At 63.8% G+C, this 24,884-nt stretch overlaps 2 protein-coding genes across 6 annotated transcripts; one reads left to right on the top strand and one right to left on the bottom strand.

The window, feature by feature from the left end:
- The first annotated feature begins 1,336 nt into the window (after positions 1-1,336).
- NEFH (neurofilament heavy chain) lies at positions 1,337-8,787 on the top strand. 5 transcript variants are annotated; one of them, XM_064674610.1, is made up of 5 exons: positions 1,337-2,158; positions 3,516-3,715; positions 4,359-4,483; positions 4,790-6,098; positions 8,671-8,787. In XM_064674610.1, exons 1-5 carry the CDS (start codon positions 1,366-1,368, stop codon positions 8,770-8,772), a joined length of 2,529 nt encoding a protein of 842 aa, XP_064530680.1. In that variant the 5' UTR covers positions 1,337-1,365; the 3' UTR covers positions 8,773-8,787. The 5 variants fall into 5 exon arrangements, with proteins under 5 accessions (XP_064530680.1, XP_064530676.1, XP_064530679.1 ...); XM_064674606.1 differs by having other exon boundaries at positions 4,790-6,179; XM_064674609.1 differs by lacking the exon at positions 8,671-8,787 and adding an exon at positions 6,162-6,802 and having other exon boundaries at positions 1,338-2,158; positions 4,790-6,077.
- THOC5 (THO complex subunit 5) lies at positions 7,581-24,312 on the bottom strand. The gene is made up of 20 exons (XM_064674634.1): positions 24,239-24,312; positions 22,950-23,058; positions 22,046-22,189; positions 21,190-21,303; positions 20,583-20,680; positions 19,834-19,980; positions 16,753-16,867; positions 16,171-16,303; positions 15,190-15,267; positions 14,983-15,023; positions 13,642-13,741; positions 13,209-13,317; positions 11,953-12,054; positions 11,713-11,809; positions 10,815-10,929; positions 9,645-9,748; positions 8,966-9,053; positions 8,260-8,375; positions 7,921-8,111; positions 7,581-7,781 (listed from the first exon to the last, which is right to left on the bottom strand). The coding sequence occupies exons 2-20, from the start codon at positions 23,040-23,042 to the stop codon at positions 7,718-7,720; spliced, it is 2,049 nt and encodes a 682-aa protein (XP_064530704.1). The 5' UTR covers positions 23,043-23,058; positions 24,239-24,312; the 3' UTR covers positions 7,581-7,717.
- Between the last annotated feature and the right edge of the window lie 572 nt (positions 24,313-24,884).

Below are 24,884 nucleotides of genomic sequence, written 5' to 3'. Positions count from 1 at the left end.
CCCTGATTGGCCGGGTGGTTCCCAAGCGCTGATTGGCTGGGCAGTCTATGGTGGGCGGGGCTGGCTCTGGTGGGCGGGGCTGCCCATGATTGACAGGCAGGTCGGTCCGTGCTCGGGACACAAGGGCAGGTTTTTGGGGGGCTCGGAGGGGGAAGCCCCCTCAGCCCCTTCCCAGCTGTGAGGGCAGACCTGGTTCTCTCCCCCCCGTGCCTGGAGCCCCCCCGGCACCCACAGGGGAGTCCCCTCTCCCCTTGGCACAGAGGGTACCGGGGGACCCTCCTGGCAGCCCAGAACCGCCCCCCCCCCCCGTCCCAATAAGTATCTGACCCCCGGGGGTGGTCTGGGTGCTGAGCCCCCCCAGGGTCCCTGCCCTGGCATCCCACCCATGGCACGGGGGTGTCTGTGCCCCCCGGGGGTCCCCCCTCTCTCCTTCACAGGGGGCAGGACCCTGCTCTGCCCTGGGTGGTCCCTGCTCCCTTCCCAGGGCTCCCTATTCCTGGGGGTCCCACTCTCTTCTCGGGGGTCCTGCTCTCTGCCCAGGGGTTTTGTGCTCCCTTTGAAGGGCTCCCCACCCGCTTTCCATGGGGCCCTCACTCTGTCCTCGGGGGTCTCCCCTCCCTTTCTGAGGGTCCCACTCTCTGCCCGGGAGGGTCCATGCTCCCTTCAGGGACTGCCCAATTCCCACGGGGTCCTCACTCTGTCCTTGGAGGTCCCTGCTCCCTTCCCAGTTCTCCCATTCTCTCTTCCTGGGATTCCTGCTCCCTGCCAGGGGGATGTGTGCTCCCTTCAGGAGCATCCCCCTGCTCCTCGGGGGTCTCAGTCTCTATTCCAGAGGGTCCCCCTGTGCCCAGGGGACCTGTGCTCTCTTCGGGAGCTCTCCACTCCCTTCCCGGGGCTCCCAGTCTTCATTCCCAGGGGTCCTGCTCCCTGCCTGGGGGATCCATGCTCCCATCAGGAGCATCCCATGCCCTTCACGGGGCTCCCATCCTTTATTCCCTGGGGTCTTGCAGGAAGCGAGCAGGGAGCTTGGGGGATTCATGCTCCCTTCAGGAGCATTCCCCTCCCTTCCCGGGGGTCCCACTCTGTTCCCAGGGTCCCGCTGTGCCCCGGGGCTCCCAATTCTCTTGCCGGGGGGTCCCCACTCCCAGCCCGTGCGATCCCCTCTCCCACCGCATCCCCTCGCTTCCCCCGGGCGTGGCCGCGGGGTGTCCCCGCACCCCCGGGGCTGCGGCGGCGGCGCGGGGCGGTGCCGGTGGCGGTGCCGGTGCCCTCCCCCGCTGCCGGTGGCGGGGGCGGAGCGGCCTCCCCGAGCCCTATAAAGCGGGGCGTCCGCGGCGGTGCCGCAGCGAGGGCGGGGGGGTCATCATGAGCCTGATGCTGGAGACGCTGCTGGGCCCCCCGGGGGGGCTCCGCAAGGAGCCGGGCCGCGTTCCCCGGGGCTCCGCCGCCTCCAGCGGCTTCTACTCGTGGCCGGCGCCGGTGCCGGGGCGGGCGCGGGGCGCGGGGGGCGGCGGCGGCAGCGCGGCCGCGTCCTCCACCGAGAGCCTGGACTCGCTGAACGGCGAACCGCGGGCGCGCAACGAGAAGGAGCTGCTGCAGGTGCTGAACGACCGCTTCGCCGGCTACATCGAGCGGGTGCGGGCGCTGGAGCAGCAGAACCGGGCGCTGGCGGCCGAGGCGGCGGCGCTGCGGCAGCAGCAGGCGGGGCGCTCGGCCATGGGCGAGCTGTACGCGCGGGAGCTGCGGGACATGCGGGGCACCGTCCTGCGCCTGGGAGCCGAGAAGGGGCAGCTGCGGCTGGAGCGGGCCCGCCTGGCCGAGGACGTGGCGGCGCTGCGGGGGCGGCTGGAGGACGAGGCCCGGCAGCGCGGGGAGCTGGAGGCGGCGGCGCGGGGGCTGGCGCAGCGCTCGGCACAGGAGGAGCGGGCGCGGGGGCCGCTGGAGGAGCGGGCGCGGGCGCTGCGGGAGGAGGCGGAGATGCTGCGGAGGCAGCACCGCGCCGAGGTGGGAGCGCTGCTGCGGGGGGCGCGCCCGGAGCCCCCCGCCGAGCCCCCCGCCGCGCTGCGCCCCGGGGTGACGGCCGCGCTGCGGGACCTGCGCGCTCAGCTGGAGGGCACGGCCGCCCGCAGCACCCTGCAGGCAGAGGAGTGGTTCCGCGGTGAGTGCGCGGGGAGGGACCCTGATCCCCCCCGGGGACGCCCCTCCCCGGGAGGGGGTCAGAGGAAGGGCGCGCCCGGGGGTGCGGGGACCACCCCTCTCATCCCCCTGTGCTGCGCTCCGGGAGGGGGTGAGGGTGACCATGCAGGGACTCTCCCATTTAAACTGCGCTCCAGGAGGGTTTTAGGGTGTCCCTACGTCGGGGGAGGGAAAAGGGACCCCCCCATTTACACTGTGCCTTGGGAGGGCGTCCAGGGGAGTGCAGAGACCCCCCCATATATACTCTATTCTAGGAGGGTGTTGGGGGACTCCCCTCCAGGGAGATGCAGAGACCCGTCCATTTATCCTGTGCTCCGGGAGGGCGTTAAGGTGTCCCCACCCTTATGGCGGGGAAGGGACCCCCCCAACTAAACTGTGCTTTGGGAGAGTATTAGGGGACCCCCACTCCGGGGGGAGGGCAGAAATCCCCCCTATATCCAGTGCTCTGTGGGGGCGTTAGGGTACCCCCTCCCCTGCCCCCAGCCCCCTGTGCCTGTGGGTGCTGTGCCCCCCACTCCCGCCCCGCAGTCCGTTTCCAGGAGGGTGCCAGGATCACGGCACCCCGTAAGTTTTTGGGGTGACCCCCCGATGCTGCAGGGTGTCCTGCTGGTCCCTGTCGGCTGGGGCGAGGCCGGGGGGGGGTTTGCAGTGCGGGATGGGGGGGGGGGCGGTACCGCATCCCTAATGCGGGGGGGGAAGGGCAGGGAGTGGCCCTTCCGTGGGGAGCTCAGCACCCCGGAGCATCAGCACCCCGGAGCCTCAGCGCCCAGGGGCCGGGGCGGGTCCAGCACCGCGGACAGCGGCGGTTCAGCACCGCGGGCAGCGGCAGCGCGGACCGGGGGAGCGGGTCCCGCGGGGCGGGGGGTGCCCCGGGAGCCGCAGGATCTGCGTCCCACCCTTCCTGTCCCCTTTTCCTGTCTCCCCCCTCCCCACCCCTCGGGGTGCCCGCAGGGCGCTGCGGCAAACCACCTCCCCTCCTCCGGGGTGCGGTGATGCGGTGGGTCGGGGGGGCTGTGGCACAGCCCGAGGGGGGGCTGCGGCGAGGGTCTGCGCTGGGTGACGCCCAGGATGGCGAAAACACCCACCCAGCCGGTCGTGCCCGTCCTCCTCCACCCCCCCGCGCGAGGGAGGTGCCCTCCTTCGGGAGGGTCCTCCTTCACCTCCCAGGGCCAGGGCTGGGAAGGTAGCGAGCCCCGGGAGCCTGGGCCGGCTCTGCAGAGGACACCACGCGGGGATGTGTGGAATGGGGAGGATCCGAGGTTCCCCAAGAACTGCAGCCTCCTTCCCTGCCCACCTCCATGCCCCCTTTCCCGTCGCAGTGAGGCTGGACAAGCTGTCCGAGGTGGCCAAGGTGAACACGGACGCCATGAGAGTGGCCCAGGAAGAGATCACCGAGTACCGCCGGCAGCTCCAGGCCAAGACCACCGAGCTGGAGGCCCTCAAAGGGACCCAGGAGTCACTGGAGAGGCAGAGGCAGGACTCGGAGGAGCGGCACCATGCAGATGTCCTGTCCTACCAGGTGACCTGGCACGGGGAGGGACCCTCTGGCTGCCAGGGCAGAGCAGAGCTGGTGTTCTGGCTTCAGAGACGGCCAGGAGCTCTGGCAAGTGCTCAGGGCTGTGTCTGGGCCTTCCCCAGCCCCCAGGGATCAGGTTCCCAGAGCCTGAGGGGGTGTCCAGGCTGTCGTGTCCCTCGTGCACACGGTGTTGGTCACAAATGCCATGGAATTGTGTCCAAGGTTCAGGCTGTGTCCCATGTCCCAGCCCTGGGAAGCGAGGGCTGTGCTGGGTGGTGGCCTTGCACTGGAACACTGTCCCCAGCGTGATGCCCCATCCCCACCCGCCTCAGGCTGGGATTTTGTGGTCACTGGACTTGCCCAAGTGGTAGAAACATTCCCACAGCTCGTCCTTGCTGGAGGGACTGCTGGGAGGAGGCTGGGGTCCCCCTGCCGGGTCCCCCAAGGGAACTGGACACCTGGAACAGCCCCTGGACGTGTCCCCTTTCCTGTGTGTCTGCAGGAGGAGGTGGCTGCAGACCCCTCTGTGAGGGCCCCTTGGTGCTGGAGACCAGGGGACAGTTTGGGGGTGCTCTGTGTCCTCCTGCTCCCGGGGACTGCCCCCACACAGCCCATCTCACACCCCCATTGCTCTGTCTGCCCCCAGGAAACCATCCAGCAGCTGGACAGCGAGCTGAGGAACACCAAGTGGGAGATGGCAGCTCAGCTCCGGGAATACCAGGATCTGCTCAACGTCAAAATGGCCCTGGACATCGAGATCGCTGCCTACAGGTACAGGGGGGCAGGGTGAGGGGGGGCTCAGCCAGGGCTGCTCAAGGTCCCCCCCGTCACCCCTGGGCTCTTCTTGGTGAGGAGGAGACCATCCATCCCCTCAGACCGACATCTAGCTGTGTGATCCAGCCCTGGAGTGTGGGGGGAAGGGTGAGGGAACCTGCCCAGCCCAGGGTGTAGGAGCAGGAGTGATCCAGGACAGGGCAAGGAGGGAGATGGGGCTGCAGGACAGGGCTGGCAGCTCCTGGTCACGGGAGGGGATGAGAAGCCATCACTGACTGCCCTACTCTGGTCTCTTCCTGGCAGAAAGCTCTTGGAAGGGGAGGAATATCGGCTCGAGACTGGCATTGGGATGCTCTCCTACCCCGAGGTGGTCCCCAAGGCTCCCAGCATCACCACCAACATCAAGGTGAAGAGCGAGGAGAAGATCAAGGTGGTGGAAAAATCGGAGAAGGAGACGGTGATTGTGGAGGAGCAGACGGAGGAAATCCAGGTGACCGAGGAGGTCACGGAGGAGGAGGAGGCTGAGAAAGAGGCTGAAGAGGAGAAAGCTGAAGAGGAGGAAGAAGAAGAGGAGAAAGCTGAAGAGGGTGAAGAAGAGGCCAAGTCTCCCGCAAAAGAGGAGGCCAAGTCCCCAGAGAAACCTGAGTCCCCCTCAAAGGAGGAGGCCAAGTCCCCTGAAAAGCCCCCAACCCCCTCCAAGGAGGGGGCCAAGACCCCAGTTGTGAAGTCCCCAGAAAAACCTGCAACCCCCTCCAAGGAGGAGGCAAAGAGCCCTGCTGTCAAATCCCCTGAAAAGCCACCAACGCCCTCCAAGGAGGAGGCCAAGACCCCCACAGTGAAGTCCCCAGAGAAACCTGCACCCCCCTCAAAAGAGGGGACCAAGACCCCAGCGGTGAAGTCCCCAGAGAAACCTGCACCCCCCTCAAAGGACAAGGCCAAGACCCCCGAGAAACCCTCAGCCCCCCCTAAGGAAGAGGCCAAAAGCCCGGCGGTGAAGTCCCCAGAGACACCTGCAGCTCCCTCAAAGGACGAAGCCAAACCCCCCTCTGTGAAGTCCCCAGAAAAAGCCCCAACCCCCTCAAAGGAGGAGGCCAAGAGCCCAGCTGTGAAGTCACCAGAGAAGGTCAAATCTCCCGGGAAGGAGGAGGCCAAGTCTCCACAGAAGGAGGAGGCCCCAGCCAAGGAGCCAACCCCTGCTCCGAAGGAGCCGAAAGCCCCCGCCAAGGAGGAGCAGCCCAAGGAGCAGCCCAAGGCTCCCTCCAAGGAGGAGGGAAAGAAGGAGGAAGCTCCCAAGAAGGAAGTCCCAGCCAAGGCAGAGGAGAAACCCAAAGAGAAGGTGGCTGCTGTGCCAGAGCCTCCAGCCCCACAGGTGAAAGAGACCCCCAAGCCAGGCCCCAAACCCGCTGAAGAAGGAAAAGCTGAGAAGGAAACTCCACCAAAACCTCAGCAGGAGGTTGGCAAAGCGGCCGCCAAGGAGGCTGAGAAGCCAAAGGCTGAGGAGAAGGTGGAGGAGCCGAAGAAGAAAGTGGAGGAGCCAAAGAAGGAGAAGGCGGAGGAGCCCAAGAAAGTGGAGGAACCCAAGAAGGAGAAGGTGGAGGAGCCCAAGAAGAAGGTGGAGGAGCCCAAAAAGGCGGAGGAACCCAAGAAAAAGGTGGAAGAATCCAAGAAGGAGAAGGTGGAGGAGCCCAAGAAGGCGGAGGAACCCAAAGCCCAAGCAAAACCCAAAGATGAGCCCAAAGCCAGCAAGGACCCCCCCAAGGCCGAGGCCCCCTCTGGCAAGGAGGGCACGGCCCCAGAGCCGGCCCCCAGCGCAGGGAAGAAGTGAGTGGAGAGTCCTGGGTGCCAATGGGCACTGCGGGCACGGGGGCTGCTCTGCCCCCCTCCCCGAGGGCCGGGCCCGGGGTGGGACCCCCAGGCTGGGCTTCCCCTTAGCAATAGGCCCTGTGAGAGCCGCAGGGTGGGCGACGCTTCCCTCGCAGAACGTGATCCCCACATTTAACACTTGAATTATAACCCAGGAGAAGGGGGGAGGCCCCCAGGGACACCCCTTCTCCTCTAAGTGCATTTATTCAATGTATGTGCAACGGATGGACGAGTGCAATGCAGAGCTGTAGCTGCTTGGGGGGGGCTGGCGGGGTCTGGGGGAAGGACTGTCCCCTGGAGCAGCGGTGGGAGAGGCTGGGAGCTGCAGGAATGCTCCCAGGCACAGGCTGGGAGCTGCAGGAATTGCTCACAGACACACACGGGTGCACCAGGAACCTCAGCCCACTGATCTTTGCTTACTGTGCAATAACCAAATAAAAGTGCTTACGGAGACATCCCGGCTCTGCGGGTCTGTCCTGGGGAAGGGAGGGAAAGGAGCAGGAATGGGGGTGGGATCCGTCTTTCCAGAGGGAAAACACACCCCCAGTGCAGGCACGAAGGACCCCCCATGTCCTGGGGATGGAAACAGGGCCAGCCCCCCCCACGCTTTCCAAAGGATTTCAGTGTGCTTTGTCCCTTCTCTTTTTAAAGCCTGGCTCCCGAGGGACCGGGAAAGCCTGGATTAACCCCAGGGCTGCAGCACTGCACCCAGGGCAGGGGCTGTGGGGCAGCAGCAGAGGGGCTGTCAGCCCTCCTGGGGGATAAATCTCTCTGTGGAGAGGGGGGCAGGAGCCCTTGGGAGCGGGGCTGGAGCCCCAGCTGTGCCAGCCTGGATGTGGGACAGGACCCACCCGGGGCGAGGAGGGGGCACAGCCCAACTCCTGGTGCCAGCCAGGGTGAGCTGAGGGGCTGGGATGGCCCAACCCTCCTCCTGCCTCTCCCAGGAGCCTGCCCTGCTCCCCTCCAAGCCCCCCCAGCTGCAGGGATGGGCCGGGGGGGCTGGAGCCAGCGCTGCCAAGGACAGGCTGGGGCTGCAGTGCGGGCTCCACAAAGGGCTATTTTTAGCCATCTCAGCTCCAGCCACCTCAGCTCCCCGAGGTGGGGAGGGATGGCAGGAGACAGGCAGCATCCCAGGAAAAGCTGTCAGAGCCCGGGGATGGGACACAGGCCTTGCTGGAGCCCCCCCAGGCCTCCCCTGCCAGCCCTCCACACACACGGGACACGCACACGCTTCTCCTTCACTTCAGTTTAATCCCTTTGGCTACAAAACCAACCCCAAAATCTTGGAAAAGGAGCTAAAATGGCGGGATGGGGACACTCCTCCTGCAGAGGGGCTGAGGCCCATCCCAGAGAGATGCCCGGGGGGGCTCAGCGATGGCTGAAGAACCCCTGGGGGTAGTTGAACTTGAACGGCTTCAGGCGCAGGGGACCCCTGGAAGGGGAGAAGAGGGATCAGGAACCCCCTGGCACCCACTCCCGGGGCAGACCCACACAGGACAGGCTGCAGGGCTGGCACCAGGGGACAGCAGTGCCACCAAGGTCCCTCCAGCACCGTCCCCTGGGGCTCTCACCTGACCAGGCGCAGACACATCTTCTCCTGGGGGAATTCCTTGGGCCCCTCCACGCTGGGATCGTGGGGCTCCGTCTCCAGGTACACGTCCAGCACCATGCACAGGCGCTGCAGCTGGTTGGTGAGCAGCTGGTAGCCCGGTTTGGGCCCCCACAGCTCCTTGTAGTGCACGTTGACCTCGCTCTCCATGGCCTGGGAAACAGGGATGAGGTTGGCCCAGGCCTGGATCTCTGCTCCGCACTCCCAGTGCCCACCCAGCAGCTCAGCCCAACACCTCCCCTGTTCTGGGCACAGAACCGCTGGGGACACCCCAAAACAGGGCCCCTCTGCCCCCCCTTACCCGAATGTTGTCGTCGTTGCTGCTGTTCCGCTCCCCCTTCCAGTTCAGGCACAGGCTGAAGACGGGCGGGAGGGTGGAATAGCCGGGATTCAGGACCACGGCGGCCTGGAGCTTGGCTGAGCAGGGAACAGGGGTCACCCCAGGGAGGGGAAGGGGGAGGAACCCAAGGAGAAGGAGGAGGAGCCCAAAAAGGTGAAGGAACCCAAGGAGAAGGTGAAGGAACCCAAGAGGGAGAAGGTGTGGGAGCCCAAAAAGGTGGAAGAGCCCCAGAAACAGAAGGTGGAGGAGCCCAAGGAGGAGAAAAAAGGTGGAGGAGCCCAAGGAGGAAAAAAAACGTGGAGGAGCCCAAGGAGGAAAAAAAACGTGGAGGAGCCCAAGGAGGAGAAGGTGAAGGAACCCAAGAGAAAGAAGGTGGAGGAGCCCAAGAAACAGAGGGTAGAGGAGCCCAAAAAGGTGGAGGAGCCCAAGGAGAAGGTGAAGGAACCCAAGAAGGTGGAGGAACCCCAAAGATGAGCCCAAAGCCAGTCAGGACCCCCCCAGGTCCCCTCCGAGGAGGGCACAGCCCAGGAGCTGCCCTGGGGCAGAGGGGATGCAGAGCCCCAGGGCCTCCCACCAGGGGCATTTCCCACACAGCCCCCCAGCAGCCACCCTGAGGGTGTGTCTGGCATGGGAAGTGGGAATTCCCAGGGGCAGGAAAGGCTCTCACCCGTTCCCCTCTCGATCAGGGCCATGTAGTAGAGGTGAGTGTCCTCAGCCAGGCCGGCCTCGATCACGTCCTTGGTGTAGGGCAGCTCCTGGGGGCAGCCAAGGAGCAATGAGCTGGGAGGGGCTGGAAAGGCCTGGGAGGGGGCTGGGAGGGGGCTGGAAGGAGCTGGGAAGGGGCTAGAAAAGGGCTGGGAAGGGGTTGGAAAGGGATGGAAAAGGGCTGGAAGGGGCTGGAAAGGGGCTGGGAGGGGCTGAGAGAGGGTTGGGAGGGGTTGGAAGGGGCTGGAAGGAGACTGGAAAGGGCCTGGGAGGGGGCAGGAAAGGGGCTGGAAAGGGGCTGGGAGGGGCTGGAAAGGGACTGGGAAGGGCTGGAAAGGGGCTGGGAGGGGACTGGGAGGGGGCTGGGAAGGGACTGGGAAGGGACTAGGAGGGGCAGGAAAGGGGCTGGAAAGGGGCTGAGAGGGGCTGGAAAGGGGCTGGGAGGGGACTGGGAAGGGGCTGGGAGGGGACTGGGAAGGGGCTGGGAGGGTCCTGGGAAGGGGCTGGGAGGGGGGTTGGAAAAAGGCCTGGAAAAGGGGCTGGAAAGGGGCTGGAAAGGGGGCTGGAAAGGGGGCTGGAAAGGGGCTGGAAAGGGGCTGGGAGGGGGCTGGGAGGGATCCAGCCCCACGTTTGGCACCTACAGCGTAGTCCTCGAAGGGAATGGCCGCCCACTTGACCAGGCGGGACACGACCTTGGTGGGGAAGAGCTGCTGGCACTCGCTGGACACTGGCACCACCCCGTGCTCTGGGGACAAGGACAGGGCCAGCTGAGCGGGACAGGGCCGGGCACAGGCTCTGGCACAGGCTCTGTCACCATCCTGGCACTGTCCTGGCACTGTCCTGCCAGGGGGAGGCCCCAAACCAGGACCCAGGATGTCCTTACCCTGCACACCCCACCCGGGGCTCAGCAGGAGCAGTGGAGGCCTGGGCTGGGATCCCACTGGATCCCATGATCCCAGTGGATCCCTGGGCTGTGATCCCACTGCATTCTTGGGTTGCGATCCCAGTGGATCACGTGATCCCCTTGGATTCCCAGGCCATGATCCCCTTGGATCCCCAGGCTGTGATCCCCCCGGATCCCCGGGCCAAGATCCCCCTGGATCCCGGGGCTGCACAACCCCTGACACATGTCATGTGCAGTTCCCCTCCCAGCACGGCCCAAATCCCTTCCCAGTGCTGGGATGGCCATTCCCAAGGGGGTGCTGGGCACTGAGAGGGGCACAGCCTCCCCCTGCCCCCCCAGCCCAGGGCAGCTCCCTCACCCCTGCTGCCCTCCTGGACACAGGGAATGACTGGGAATGCTAAAGGTGACACCAGGCAGCTCTGCCCTGCATGAGGACCCTGCCACTGCCCCCCTGTCCCCAGGGATGGGTGGGAATGCCAGCAGGTCCCTGCCACTGCCCCCCTGTCCCCAGGGATGGGTGGGAATGCCAACAGGTCCCTGCCACTGCATTCCTGTCCATAAGGATGGTTGTGGAGTCCAACAGGATCCTTCCACTGCACTCCTGTCCCCACAGATGGGTAGGAATGCCAGCAGGACCCTGCCCCTGCATCCCTGTCCTCAGGGATGGGTTGGAATTCCAACAGGTCCCTGCCACTGCCCCCCTGTCCCCAGGGATGGGTGGGGAGTCCAGCAGGACCCTAAGGATGGGTCGGAATGCCAGCAGGACCCTGCCCCTGGATCTCTGTCTCTAAGGATGGGTGTGGAGCCCGGCAGGACCCTGCCACTGCACCTCTGTGCCCAGGGATGGGTGGTGACCCTGGCAGGCCCCTGTCCCTGCCCCCCTGTGCCCAGGCAGGCTGGCACTCACCGAGGGAGGCAAACTGCTTGTGCAGGGCCAGGCGGGACTGCAGGCGGCTCCGCAGCAGCTTCACCGTCAGCTCCATGTGGCTGGCACTGAGAGAGTTGTCTGCAGTGACTGTGTGCTGTGGGCAGGAGGGGTGGCACTGTCACTGGCACTGAGAGAGTTGTCTGCAGTGACTGTGTGCTGTGGGCAGGAGGGGTGGCACTGTCACTGGCACTGAGAGAGTTGTCTGCAGTGACTGTGTGCTGTGGGCAGGAGGGGTGGCACTGTCACTGGCACTGAGAGAGTTGTCTGCAGTGACTGTGTGCTGTGGGCAGGAGGGGTGGCACTGTCACTGGCACTGAGGGAGTTGTCTGCAGTGACCGTGTGCTGTGGGCAGGAGGGGTGGCACTGTCACTGGCAGTGACCATGTGCTGTGGGCAGGAGGGGTGGCACTGTCACTGGCACTGAGGGAGTTGTCTGCAGTGACTGTGTGCTGTGGGCAGGAGGGGTGGCACTGTCACTGGCACTGAGAGAGTTGTCTGCAGTGACCGTGTGCTGTGGGCAGGAGGGGTGGCACTGTCACTGGCACTGAGGGAGTTGTCTGCAGTGACCGTGTGCTGTGGGCAGGAGGGGTGGCACTGTCACTGGCAGTGACCATGTGCTGTGGGCAGGAGGGGTGGCACTGTCACTGGCACCCCGCAGCCCAGGAGCCACCAGCTGGGTGGCTCAGTGTCCCTTACAGGGCTTAGACCATCCCCTCTGTGCCCCACACACAGACCCAGCCCAGCCCGTCCCAGCCATGGTGGGATCATGGGGTGGGAACCCCATCCCACCGTGGGTTGGGAGCAGCTCTGAGGGGACAGGACAGGAGACGAGTGTCCCCAAAGCTGCTGTGGGGGACAGGGGAGGGGGTGTGCCATGCCTGAGGCTGGTCCTTGGGGAAGTGCAGGCCTCCCAGCTTCTGCACCCACACGTAGGGGTGCCCCAGCTCTGTCACGTAGTCGCTCAAGGTCACGATGCTGTGGGGGACAACAAGGAAGGGTCATGTCACCCCCAGAGCATCCCCTCACCCTGTCCCACCCCTTCCAAAGCCTCCCTGAGAGGCCAGGGAGGGATGTGCCACGCTGGGAGTGGGGCACTCAGCCCAACCACCCCCACTCACCCCACTTTGTCAAACTGGAACTGGTTGGCCGGGTTGGGGGTTTTCCTCCCATGGTCTCCTGGGTAGAGGCAGTTGAGGAGGGAGTCTGGGGACAGCAGGTCCCTGCAGGAGGAGAGGAGAGGAGAGGTCAGGCAGAAGCAGCCTGGGCTCCACGTCTCTCTGAGGTGGCCACTAAGAGGCCCCAAACCCAGAGAAAGGGATTATGAGCTCCAGGAGTTCAGGACCAGAAGGGCTTTCCCCGAATTCCTCTCCAAAAGATCTGTCTCCACCCTGGTTGGGAAGAAGATGGGAACCACAGTGTACCAGCTTCCCAGGAGGCTGCTCCCTCTGGTGCAGTAAAACATGTCTGACTGTATTCCCAAGCCTGACCCAGCACAGTGGGCTGCAGGATTTGGGGTGTGGCTCAAGGCACAGCCTCCCTGGTTTGGGGTGACACAGCCAAGGGCAGCAGGAGGGAGGGAACACCCCGGACAGGAACTTGAGCTGCTGTCACAGAGGGTTTGGGGAGCTACAGTGAAAAGAGCACCCCAAGGGGACAGGAAGGCTGCACACGGGATGGGCTGGGAGGCAACACCTGCTTCCAGGTGAGTCCAGACTGGCCTCTCCCATCTCCCTCTTCCTCAGGCACCTCCTCCCGTCCCAGGGAGAGCCACAGGAGAGCTGGCAGCTTGTGGGAGCTCCCTGGGCAGGCTCCCAGAGCTGCCACTTCAGCTGTTCCTCACCCAAACCAGGCTCCAGAGGACTCTGGGGAGCACAGGGAGAGGAGCTGTGTGTCCAGAGCTCGGGACAAGGTGACCTGTGGAGCAGGCAGGGGAAGGAGCTGCCAGGCACAGCCTGGGGCAGGGAGGCTCTTCCCACCTCCTGACAGCTCTGCCAAAGGTTCCCAAACTCCCTGATCCTGGCTTGTCATGGCAGAGGAAAAGGAGGAGGGTGCCCAGGCTGTGCAGGGCTCCTGGATCCCACAGGATCCCTGCCCCATGATCCCCAGGCTGTGCAGGGCTGCTGGATCCCATGGGATCCCTGCCCCATGATCCCCAGGCTGTGCAGGGCTCCTGGATCCCACAGGATCCCTGCCCCATGATCCCCAGGCTGTGCAGGGCTCCTGGATCCCATGGGATCCCTGCCCCATGATCCCCAGGCTGTGCAGGGCTCCTGGATCCCATGGGATCCCTGCCCCATGATCCCCAGGCTGTGCAGGGCTCCTGGATCCCGCAGGCCCCCCGAGCCCCAGGTTGGAGCCCCCCAGCCCCCCTTACCCAGCGCTGATGGCCGTGGTCATCTCCATGGCCGTGGTGACCTTGGCCTTCACCGTCATGACGTTGAGGTTCATCAGGTAGTGGAAGGTGAGGTGCAGCACGTTCTCATCTGGGCCAGAGCAGGGAGAGCTTGGTGGGACACCCCCCCCTCTGCTGGGACAGCCAGGGCAGAGGGGCAGTGTGGGAGCAACTGGACCCACTGGAACCCCGGCACAATCCCACCAGCGCTTCCCAGGAGGTGTCTGCCAGGCCCAAGACCCCACGAGAAGAGGGAAGCTCCCAACTGGATGGAGGAGCTCCAGGGCAAGGTCACCCCCCAAGCTCGGGAAGGCAGAGCTGATGGACCACCATGGAAGGCTCAGGAAAACCCCTCCACACCCCCAGCTCTCCCTGAGGACCCCAGGGTGCTGCTGGGCTGTCCCTGAGCCCTCACCTTTGCACTTGAGGTCGATGGTGACAGACAGGGGGTGTCTCTTCAGCATCTCCTTGCGCTTGTCATCCAGCTGCACCCCCAGGGTGGGCCTGCGCCGCTTCTGGGGGGAGGAACAGCTCTCAGAGCCTTCTCCTGCTCCTCCCCAGCCCAGGGACCCCCCCTCCCACCCCGCTGCTCTTTCCTTCTCCTTCAGTCCCCCAAAACCCCGGTGCCACAGCCCCAGAGCTGCCCTGGGGAGGGAGGGCAGCAGGAAACCCTGGCCCAGCTCTGGTTCCTGTCGTTCCTTCAGCTCCCAGGAGCATCCCCACACCTGGGACACAGAGCCAAGGGCCTGCTGGCCCCAAGAGCTTCCCCACTGCAAGGGGCAGCTCCCAGAATCACAGAACTGTTCAGGTTGGGAAAGATCCTTCGGATCATCGAGTCCAACCCTTCCCCAGCTCTGCCAAGGCCACCACTGACCCATGTCTCCAAGTGCCATATCCACAGGGATCTTAAATCTCCCCAGGGATGGGGACTCCACCCCTGCCCTGGGCAGCTGTGCCAGGGCTGGACAGCCCTTTCCAGGAAGGAAGTTTCCCAACATCCAACCTGACCCTCCCCTGGCACAGCTGGAGGCCGTTCCCTCTCCTCCTGTCCCTTGTTCCCTGGGAGCAGAGCCCGACCCCCCCCGGCTCCCCCCTCCTGTCAGGGGGTTGCAGAGCCAGAAGGTCCCCCCTGAGCCTCCTTTGCTCCAGGCTGAGCCCCCCCAGCTCCCTCAGCTGCTCCTGCTGCTCCAGCCCCTTCCCAGCTCCGTTCCCTTCCCTGCACACAAGGCCCTTTCCTTTTCTCTTCCCCCCAGGAACAGCCCAATACACCCAGTGCTCTGCCACGTGGTGGGAGTGGAGGCCCAGACACCCCTCAGGCTTTGATGTTGGGGGCAACCAGCACCTCCAGCCTCTCCCCAGCATCCAGCAGGAATTATCTGCAGGATGAGCACTTCCTTGAGGGAGTGCTGAACAACCTCTGGTGCAGAGAATGCTTTTGGCAGGGGATGGACACAGATCCCTCCCTGTTGGACACCAGCTCCCTGCCCTCAGGCTATTTATACAAAGTGGAGCAGCTCCATCTGGGATGTGAGTGTGGTGGGACACACTGGAGCAGCTTTGCACCCCGGCTCTCCTGCATTTAGGACAGAAACTGGGAAATGGCACCTCCCTCCTGCTGAGAAACGTCTGGATTTAACACCAGTGCCCCTCCACACACAATCACGGCGTGCAGCACCAGCTCCCAGCCCCACCCAGGCCCAGCTCTCCCAGCAGGCCCCAGGATCCCGAGGCAGCAGGACCCAGAGCTGTCCCTCACCGTGGTCTGCTCCTCCTCCGCGTCCGAGTCGCTCTCGTCGTCTGCACAGAGAGAGGGGGGTGAGCAGGGACCACCCAGGGCTCAGTTCTCCCCCCACCAGCCCCTACTCCAAGGGATGCTCCCCCAGACATCCCTCTCCCAGCAAAAGCAGGGGCTCAGGAACTGCAGACACACAGGAACACGTCCCCCAGTCAACCCCAAACTCACCCTGCGAGTCCTCGGGGGGCTTGTACAGGGCCTTGGCCTCCTCCACACTCCCTTCGATGGCCACCACCAGCTTCTTGTCTGCAGGGGACACAGGAGGACTGGGCTAGGGATCACCCTTTTATTGGGAAAGGCAGCCCTGCCCCCAAAACTCCTGCTTCCTGCCAGGGAAATCTCCAAGAAAGGGTCAGTGAGAAGAGCAGTTGTCTGGAAGGTTCTGTGGGGCCACCACAGGGCTGGATGTCCTGGGCAGGATGGGGGCAGAGGAAGGAAAATGCTGGGTGTTGAGGAGCTCTCCCTGGAAACCATGGAGGCCAAACCCTTATCAGGAGCCAGGAGGGACTGGGGTCTGGCTGGCACAAGCAGGGATGAGGAGCAGTGTCACCACAGCTGTGGATGCCTCTGCCACAGTGTCCTTCCATGTTCCCCTGATCCCAGAGCAGCATCACAGCAGGTGACACCACATCCCTCTCCATCCACACAGCCCACTGGGATTCCTGACCCCTTCCAGTGAATCCTTCCCAGCTCAGGAAGCTCCAGAAAGCCCCTCAACACACGAAGCTTCCCGAGGGGATGAAAGCTTCCAGATGATCTGTGGGAAAGGCACCCCCTGCCCTGGAGTCCCCACCAACCACGGGTGGCACGAGGTGTCACCCCACGGGGTGACAGCTCTAGGGAGGCTGGGACAGCACTGAGCCAGCTCCCAGGCTGCAGGGACATCCCTGCCGACCTTGGGAAGGGGGGAAGGGGTGGGAAGTGAGCTTCCCAAGCAGTTCTCCCAGGCAGGCAGCTGAGCCAACAAGGTTTCAAATGCTGCTGCCTCACTGCTCTGGCCATGGGGCCACCCGGGCTCAGCACAATCCCACAGCACACGGGCTGCAAAGACTCCCCCAGAGCGGTGATTCCTGCATGCAGGAGTGAAATCTGGCCCGTGGGGTGATCCCAAACCCCTCTCCAAGGGCCGTGTTCCCCCTCTGTGCTCACCACAGGCCTGTCCGTAGGCGCTGGCTTGGACAAAGAGGACGTAGAGGGGCGGCGGGAGGTGCCGGGCGGTCTCGTACTGCTTGTGGGCCTGGTCGAAGGGCATGAACAGGTATTCCTGGACAGGCAGGGAGGCCTGGGAATGACAGGGACGGCCTTCAGCACTGGGAAGGGAGCAGCTCATCCTCCTCACCCCCTCCCGAGCCAGTGGGAGATGGAGCCAGCACGGGGTTAAACACCACGGGCACGTCGAGCCCCAGGGAAGGGCTGGCCTGGCCTCGGCTGGGAAAGCTTTGGAGCTGAAAATAACCCAGTTCCTCCTCCTGTTCTTCCCTCCCAGGGCAGCCTCAGGGGGCTGGAACAGCATGGGGCTCTCCAGGGGAAGGCCCATTTAGCGGCTCCTCTGGAATTGCCGCATAAACAAGGAGGCTCCGGAGGGGTCTCGGCAGGAGGTGGAGCTGCCCCTCCCCCAGTGGGAATGAAACATCTCCAGATCCAAATCCAAAGCAGCCCAGGCACTGCCCTTGGGAGCACGACCTCAGCTCAGCCCCCAGGACCTTGTCCCCACCTGCAGAGCTCAGGTACCTGCATGATGCTATTGAGCCGGGGCTGGAGGCTGCTCAGATATTCCTTCTTCACCTCAATCTCCTTCAGGATCTTCTCCTTGCTGGTCAGGCATTCCTTGTATTTCTCTGCCAGCCTGGGGGTGGGAATTCTGTTACTGCCACATGCCAGAGCAGCAAAACCTGCCAGGAGCCACCTGGGTGACAGGCCCCAGCTCTCACAGGTCACTGCAGGAGAGCTCAGACACGGGACAAACAACTTGCTCCTAATGCCAAGGGCAAGTGGAGGAAGGAAGGAACTGAGCAGAGATGGAAAACGAGCAAGGAAACAGAGGGGAAGCTCAGCCTCGTGCTCTGAGAAGGGGCAGCAAGTGGAGCTCTGCTCCCACACCAGCCACGACCCCACCGAGCTCCCAGAGAGGCTTCTCCCCTTCCTGTCATGTCCTGTGGTCAAGGACTAACATAGAAAGCCCAGGAAAATCGAAGCTCACCATGATGCTCCAAGCCCTGTGTTTAGGGAGAACACATTAAATCTCACTGCTGTTGACTGCAAGCCCTCTCCCAGCAGGAGCAGGGAAGCTGGGAATGGGAGTGGAGCTGTTCAGGACAAGCCCCCTCTGACAGGGGACAGACCTGACACTGCAGGACTTGGAAACTGTTTCCAACCAAAGTTGTATTTGTGGGGGTCAACACACACCCCAACAGGCTCCTGCACAGGATTTGAGGCCCAGTTTTCCCACCCCTCCCCGAAACAGAGCTCCTGAAATCCCTGCACTCCCTCCAGAGGCACCTTGCAGAGGATTCCAAAGCCAATCCAGTGCTCCATGGGGTTGCACAGCTCAAAGCACCAAGGTAAGGGATGGATGGATGTGAATGACCCCAACATGGGAATTACCCAAAGCACCACTGGCACCTGCTCCCGAGCAGCTGGACAGCCCACATCCCACCCTGGCAGTGGGAGGTGCACAGTGACATTCCCTGGATACCACGGGGTGAGGACTGGGAATTCCAAGGCATCTCAGCAATTTAACTGTGGGTCTCCACGAGGTTTGCAAGGATCATTTTAGTCAGAACCCTCATAGGTCTCCAGCTGAACACTCACTGTGTGTGGCTCAGGCAGAGCCAGCTGGGGGATCCCAGCTGTGCCCTCCAGCGGGAAAAGCAGCCAGGTTTGAGGGAAGGGTCTGGGAGAGGGGAAGCATGAGGGGCTGGAGTCACCCAGCACCCACCCAGCACCTCTGACTGCTCTGCTCTGCCGGGCTGCCCCCAGGCAGCACCAACCAGCACATTCCATGAAGGATCTTTCCAGAAGGCTGGCCCTGGACGCTGCCTGACTGCTCTCCAAACACAGGAGTGCTGGGTCATGTTTGCTTTTCTCACGGGGCAAGAGTCAGGGAGCAGCTGAGCCCCAGGACAGTGTGCCAGGGGGGATGTTTGGCAGCTCCACCCCTGGCACGAAACGGCAGCAGCTCCTTCAGCTCCTTGCAGACGGAACAGGGATCATCAGGACATGAAAGAAAACTCCCTGACCTGTGGAACAAGGATCACACCAAGCCCAGCTCCACACACAGGGAATCTCCCAGTCACACAATAAATGTGTCACTTGTTCCACACTGACTGAGCCAAGAGGATCAGGTGAAGGTGAAAACCTTCGCCCTCCTTGTTTGCTCTCCCAGCAGCTCCGGGTGCCTGCCCAGATCCCTGGAATAAGGACACCCAGTAGCTCCAGGTGCCTGCCCAGATCCCTGGAGCACAGACACCCAGCAGCTCCAGGCTGTGCCAAGCCAGGCTGGGCTCATTTTGCTCCTTGCAGACAGAACAGGGATCATCAGGCAGTGAAAGAAAACTCCCTGACCTATGGAAAAAGGATCCCACCAAGCCCAGCTCCACACACAGGGAATCCTGAGCCAAGGGCTCAGCCAAGCAATAGATGTGTCACTTGTTCCACACTGATCCAAGGGGGATGAACTTTCATCCTCTGTGTTTGCTCTCTCAGCACCTCTGGGTGTCTGCTCAGATCCCTGAATAGGCACATCCAGAAGTTCTGGGTGCCTGCCCAGATCCCTGGAGGAGGGACAGGGAGCAGGGACATCCAGCAGCTCTGGATGCCTGTCCAGAGTCCTGGAATAGGGACACCCATCAGCTCCAGACGTCTGTCCAGAGCCTGGAGCAGGGATAGGGAGCAGGGACACCCAGCAGTTCCAGGTGCCTGCCCAGATCCCTGGAGCAGGGACATGGACAGGGACAGGGAGCAGGGACAGGGGGCAGGGACAGGGGGCAGGGACAGGGGGCAGGGACAGGGGGCAGGGACAGGGGGCAGGGACAGGGGGCAGGGACAGGGGGCAGGGACAGGGGGCAGGGACAGGGGGCAGGGACAGGGACAGGGAGCAGGGACGGGGAGCAGGGACATGGACAGGGACAGGGAGCAGGGAGCAGGGACGGGGGGCAGGGACGGGGAGCAGGGACGGGGAGCAGGGACGGGGAGCAGGGACGGGGAGCAGGGACGGGGAGCAGGGACGGGGGGCAGGGACGGGGGGCAGGGACAGGGGGCAGGGACAGGGGGCAGGGACAGGGGGCAGGGACAGGGACAGGGGGCAGGGACAGGGGGCAGGGACAGGGGGCAGGGACAGGGGGCAGGGACAGGGGGCAGGGACAGGGACAGGGGGCAGGGACAGGGGGCAGGGACAGGGGGCAGGGACAGGGGGCAGGGACAGGGGGCAGGGACAGGGACGGGGAGCAGGGACGGGGAGCAGGGACATGGACAGGGAGCAGGGAGCAGGGACGGGGAGCAGGGACATGGACAGGGACAGGGAGCAGGGAGCAGGGACATGGACAGGGAGCAGGGAGCAGGGACGGGGAGCAGGGACGGGGAGCAGGGACGGGGAGCAGGGACGGGGAGCAGGGATGGGGAGCAGGGACGGGGAGCAGGGACGGGGAGCAGGGACAGGGAGCAGGGACAGGGACAGAGACAGGGAGCAGGGACAGGGACATGAACAGGGACAGGGAGCAGGGACATGGACAGAGACAGGGAGCAGGGACAGGGAGCAGGGACAGGGAGCAGGGACAGGGACAGGGAGCAGGGACATGGACACCGCTGACCCACCTCTTGCGCTGCTCCAGCTCCCAGTCGAGCCGGGCCAGGGTCTGCTGGTGGGGCTCTGCCAGGGTGATGGCAGGGCGGCTGATCTCAGGGGGGGCCTCTCTGTAGAACTCCTCCAGGCTCACCAGCTCGATCTCCTCGTGTTTGGACCTGCAGGGACAGGTGGATCAGGTCAGGGAAGGGTGGGAAGTGCTGCAGCACAGCCGGACTCAAGGTATCCCACAGGAGAGTGTTCCACTGGTGCTTCCTGCCCCAAATTCCCTCTCTGTGAACCACCCCCATTAGTGAGCTGAACCTGCTTTCTCCTCCACTGTCTGTGCCTAAAGGGGCTCCAGGAGAGCTGGAGAGAGACTGGGGACAAGGGATGGAGAGACAGGACAGGGGGAAATAGCTTCCCACTGCCAGAGGGATATTGGGAACGAATTCCTGGCTGTGAGGGTGGTGAGACCCTGGCACAGGTTGCCCAGAGAAGCTGTGGCTGCCCCTGGATCCTGGGAAGTGTCCAAAGCCAGCTTGGATGGGCTTGGAGCAACCTGGGCTAGTGGGAGGTGTCCCTGCCCATGGCAGGGGGTGGGACTGGATGGGCTTTGAGGTCCCTTTCCCACCCAAACCATTCCAGGATTCCATGACACCTGGAACACCCATCCTCCTCCCACAGGGGGCTCAGGCAATGTGGCAAGAGCTCCCAAATGCTGGAAGCCTCCACCCCATCCCAGACACTGCTGCTCCCTCTGCTCCCTGGCCAAACTCACTTGAACTCCAGGCACTTGGTGATCTCCTTCTGCAGGTGCATCACCTCGTAGAGCAGGTTCTGGAGCTGCAGGTGATACGCGTCCACCTTCTGCTTGGCCTGGAACACGGACACGGCCGGAGCAGGGATGGAGCTGTGCCTTCCAGGAGTCACCAACACCCCCCCCTCACCACACCCCCTTGGCACAGCTGTTTTTAGGCTAGGCAACGATCTTTTTGGGGGAGGAACGACGTTTTTACGGACTGGGGAAGCAAAGACTGTGACATCGGGCTGATTTTTCTCCTCCTGGCAGGTTTCAAAGCCAAGAAACAGGACAAGCACACGGACTGAGTCCCCTCTCCAAGAGCACCAGAGTTTCCAGGGCAATCATACACCTCTTTATGCACCAGATGGGCCTTTCTGACCCCCCATTATGTTCAAGACAGAGGCAGACACCCCTCCTTCATGAACCATTACAATTACAGCTCCCCTGCGCCCAGCAGTTTTCCAGGGTTGGATCTCTGGATAAACCTCCAACCCAATCCCCAGGACCTGGCTGGTGTGTAACTCCTCACAGAGCAGAGAGAGCCCCACCTCCCCCTAAATCCCAGCCTGGATCCCCCCTTTACCTCGTGGGTCTGGTCCCTGCCTTTCTTGAGGCGGATGTGGGCCAGGCGGTTCAGCTTCTTCAGGGTCATGAAGTGGACGCAGCTCTGGACGCGCCGCTCGTCGATCTCCGAGGCCTGGGGGTGGGAAGGGGGGCTGGGATCAGCAGGGATGGCTGGAACCAGGGAGACCCTTCACTCAGGGAATTCCTGCAGGCTCCACACTTTGCCGAGGAGTCACGTTTGTGTCGCTGGGGCTCCCCAGGGAGGCTCCCGCTGTTGGATCACAGGGACCCGCTGGAAAGAACTGGGAGGGGGGCCCAGGCTCCTCAAAAATCACTCCAGGGATTTTTCACAGCAGTAGGAATAGGAGTGGTTGAGCCTCAAGAACTGAGGTGTCCCAGGAGCCTGGAATAAGGGAGGTTGTTCCATTTCCAGGGCTCAATCCCTGCTCCAGGAGTCTGGGACAAGAGAGGTTGTTCCTTTTCCAGGGCTCAATCCCTGCCCTAGGAGGCCATTTCCAGGGGCTCAATCCCTGTCCCAGCAGACTGGAACAAGGGAGGCTGTTCCCACTTCCCTGATCCAGTAGCCTGGGACAAGAGAAGCTCTTTCCATTTCCAGGGCTCCATCCCTGTCCCAGGAGCCCAAGACAAGGGAGGCTGTTCCAACTCCAGAGGCTCCAACCCTGTCCCAGCAGCCCAAGAGAAGGGAGGCTGTTCCATTTCCAAGGCTCAATCCCTGCCCCAGGAACATGGGAAGCTGCTGCCTTTCCCTGACTCTCCCCAGGAGACATCACAGCTCCTGCTCCCATTCCTCTGGGATTAATGGGAAAACACCAAAGGACAGACCCACTCCACCACATGCCAAGGCCTCTCCTTACGTTTTCCTTGATCCCCCGGCTCTTCAGCTCCTGGATCTCTGCCATGAGCCTCTGGAGCTCCTGGCAGGTCTCCCTGTAGAGCTCATAGTCCTTGATGGGGTCCCGCAGATCCACCTCACTCTCCTCACTGTAGTACCTGACATCCTGCAGAAACAAACACCACAGTCCATGGCTTCCCACTGGGAAGGGCTCTGGGAGACACAGCCCCTGGATCTGCCTGTGAATCCCATGGCTTTACACATGGAGAGGACTCAGGAATTCACAGTGGGAGTTTCAGAGGCTCTGGGGAACAGTCTCACAAATCCAAAATGGTTTGGTTGGGAGGGACCTTAAAGATCATCACATTCCATGGGCAGGGACACCTTCCACTAGTCCAGGTTGCTCCAACCTGGCCTTGGACACTTCCAGGGATCCAGGGGCAGCCACAGCTTCTCTGGGCAATCTGTGCCAGGGCCTCCCCACCCTCCAGGGAAGGATTCCTTCCCAGTATCCCATCTAATCCTGCCCTCTGGCAGTGGGAAGGCATTCCCTGCGTCCTATCCCTCCATCCCATGTCCCAAGTCTCTCTCCAGCTCTCCTGGAGCCCCTTTAAGGCCTGGAAGGAGCTCCAGGGTGTCCATGGAGCCTTCTCTTCTCCAGGTGTTCTCATGGATCTGGTGTGGGAATAGATCTTAAAGCTCATTCCATCCCACTCCCTGCCATGGGCAGGGACACCTCCCACCAGCCCAGGTTGCTCCAAGCCCCGTCCAACCTGGCCTTGGACAGTTCCAAGGATCCAGGGGCAGCCACAGCTGCTCTGGAAAACCCATTTTCCCTCAGGGAAACAGGAGGCCAGCCTGGAGCAGGAGTGGGAAGATCCCTGATCCCTGTGCAGGCAGGTCCCTGTTCCCTGTGCATTCCATACCTGGTCGGTGTCTCCCTTGCCCCGTTTCCCCTCCGGTGGCACATCCGAGCGGATCACCTTGGGCTTCCTCTTCTTGCTGGACTCCGAGGACATGGTGGGGGCAGCAGGGCTGGGGAGGAGCACGGGGGGGGGTCCGTGGGGGCACAAACCACCTGGGATCAGGGCTGTCCTGGAATCCCTCCCCCAGCCTGTCCCGGGCTCTGCAGGATCCCGGGGCAGCCCCTGTGCCTCCCACCCCCTTCCAGGTTTCTCCCACCAGCTTCTCCCAGCCCCAGCAGCACAGAGGGTCTGGGGTCTCTGCTCCACCACAGCCCACCCACCCAGACCAGGACCCTCCACCCCCACTGATCCCCCCAGACCCCAACAACCAGACACAGGGTCTCCAGAGCCTCCCCCCAGACCCTCAGCGCTGTGAGACTGGGGGTCTCTGCTCCTCTGAGCCCTCCAGACCTCCAGCACACCAGGCCCTGGGGCTCAACCCCTTTGGAGCCCCCAGACCCAGCACAAAGGGCCCAGGGGCTGTGCTTCACCTAAGCACCCAGACTGCCGACCCTCCCCTTCTCTAGAGCCCCCCCAGACCCCCAGGCAAGGAACCCACCCCTCATCCAGAGCCCCCCAGACCACAGTGCACCAAACCCAGGGGCTCCTGCTTCACCAGAGCCCCCCCAGACCCGGGACTCTCCCCTACTCCAAGCCCCCTCACACTCGAGCCCCTCCACTCCTCCAGAGCCCCCAGAGCACATCGGATCCGGGGTCTCTGTTCCTCCAACCCAGCCCAGACCCCCGGATCAGGACCCTCCATCCCTCCGGAGCCCCGCAGGCCCCAGAACAGCGATCCCGGGGTTCCCCTACCCCGAAACCCAGCACGGCGGGCCCGGACCCTCCGCCCCTCCCCAAACGCCTCCACCCGGAACCTTTCCCTTCTACTGAGCCCCCCCAGACCTGCAGAACCCCAGACCTGGGACCTTCCGCTCCCCGTGAGCCCCCCCAGACCCCCAGCACACCGGACCCGCGACCCTTCACTCCCCCTGACCGTCCAGAGCCCAGCACATCAATCCCGGGACCCTGGGCCCCTCCGGAGCTGCCCAGAATCCCAGCACGGGGCCTCCCCTCCCCCTGAGCCCCCCAGAACACCGATCCCGGACCCTCCGCCCCTCCGAGCCGCCCCCCGACCACCAACCCCGGGACCCTCCGCTCCCCGGAGCCCTCCTCACACCCCTGCACACCGATCCCGGTTCCCTGTCCCTCCCGGTGCCCCCCCGGGGGTCCCGCTCGCTCCCCGCCCTTACCGCGCTCCTCACGCACCACAGCCTCCCGGAAATGACGTCAGAAAACAAGAGAGCGCGGCCCGGCAGTGGCGCGCGCGGCCTCGGCTGCTACAGCGCCCCCTGGCGGGCACCGCCACCCTGGAGGACCGCGAGCGAGGGGTGTGGCCCCGAGAATGGAGGCGTGGCTTCAGCAACGGGGCGTGGCCAGAGCGAAGGGGCGTGGCCAGAGCCCCCATTCATAAACCCGGGGGAGAGGGGGGCAGGACCCCCGCGATGGGCCCACGGGTGGGGTTGGGGGGGCTTCTGGGGCACAAGGGCACCCACAGGAATGGGGGGGGCTCGGGTAGGGGGTCCCGGAGGCGCTGGGGGGGATCCACGGGCTTGGGGTGGGATCAGTGATGGGGCCGGGGGGGCACGGGATGGGGTCCTCGGTGATGGAGGGGGGTATCCATGGGTTTGTGGGGGCTTGGGATGGGGTCCCAATAAAACTGGGGGTATCCATGGGTTTGTGGGGGCTTGGGATGGGGTCCTCAGTGGCACTGTGGGTACCCATGTGCTTGGAAGGGCAGAGGAGGGCGATACCCCAGTAGCACTGGGTGGATCCATGGACTCGGGGGACCACGGGATGGAGTCCCCGGTGGTGCTGGGGGGATCCTTGGGTTTGGGG

The sequence above is a fragment of the Pseudopipra pipra genome, chromosome 18 (assembly GCF_036250125.1).
Source record: "Pseudopipra pipra isolate bDixPip1 chromosome 18, bDixPip1.hap1, whole genome shotgun sequence".
Taxonomy (NCBI): Eukaryota; Metazoa; Chordata; class Aves; order Passeriformes; family Pipridae; genus Pseudopipra; species Pseudopipra pipra.
The sequence above is the reverse complement of the archived record's forward strand: the minus strand, read 5'-3'. Positions and strand labels throughout refer to the sequence as shown.

Coding starts and splice junctions, on each gene's coding strand:
- NEFH (XM_064674605.1), top strand. CDS start 1,366: ATGAGCCTGATGCTGGAGACGCTGCTGGGCCCCCCGGGGGGGCTCCGC. Junction 2,159..3,515: donor GGCAGAGGAGTGGTTCCGCG/GTGAGTGCGCGG, acceptor TTCCCGTCGCAG/TGAGGCTGGACAAGCTGTCC. Junction 3,716..4,358: donor CAGATGTCCTGTCCTACCAG/GTGACCTGGCAC, acceptor GTCTGCCCCCAG/GAAACCATCCAGCAGCTGGA.
- THOC5 (XM_064674634.1), bottom strand. CDS start 23,042: ATGTCCTCGGAGTCCAGCAAGAAGAGGAAGCCCAAGGTGATCCGCTCG. Junction 13,742..14,982: donor CGGAGGAGGAGCAGACCACG/GTGAGGGACAGC, acceptor TCCTCCCCCCAG/AAGCGGCGCAGGCCCACCCT. Junction 11,810..11,952: donor TTCCAGTTTGACAAAGTGGG/GTGAGTGGGGGT, acceptor TGTCCCCCACAG/CATCGTGACCTTGAGCGACT.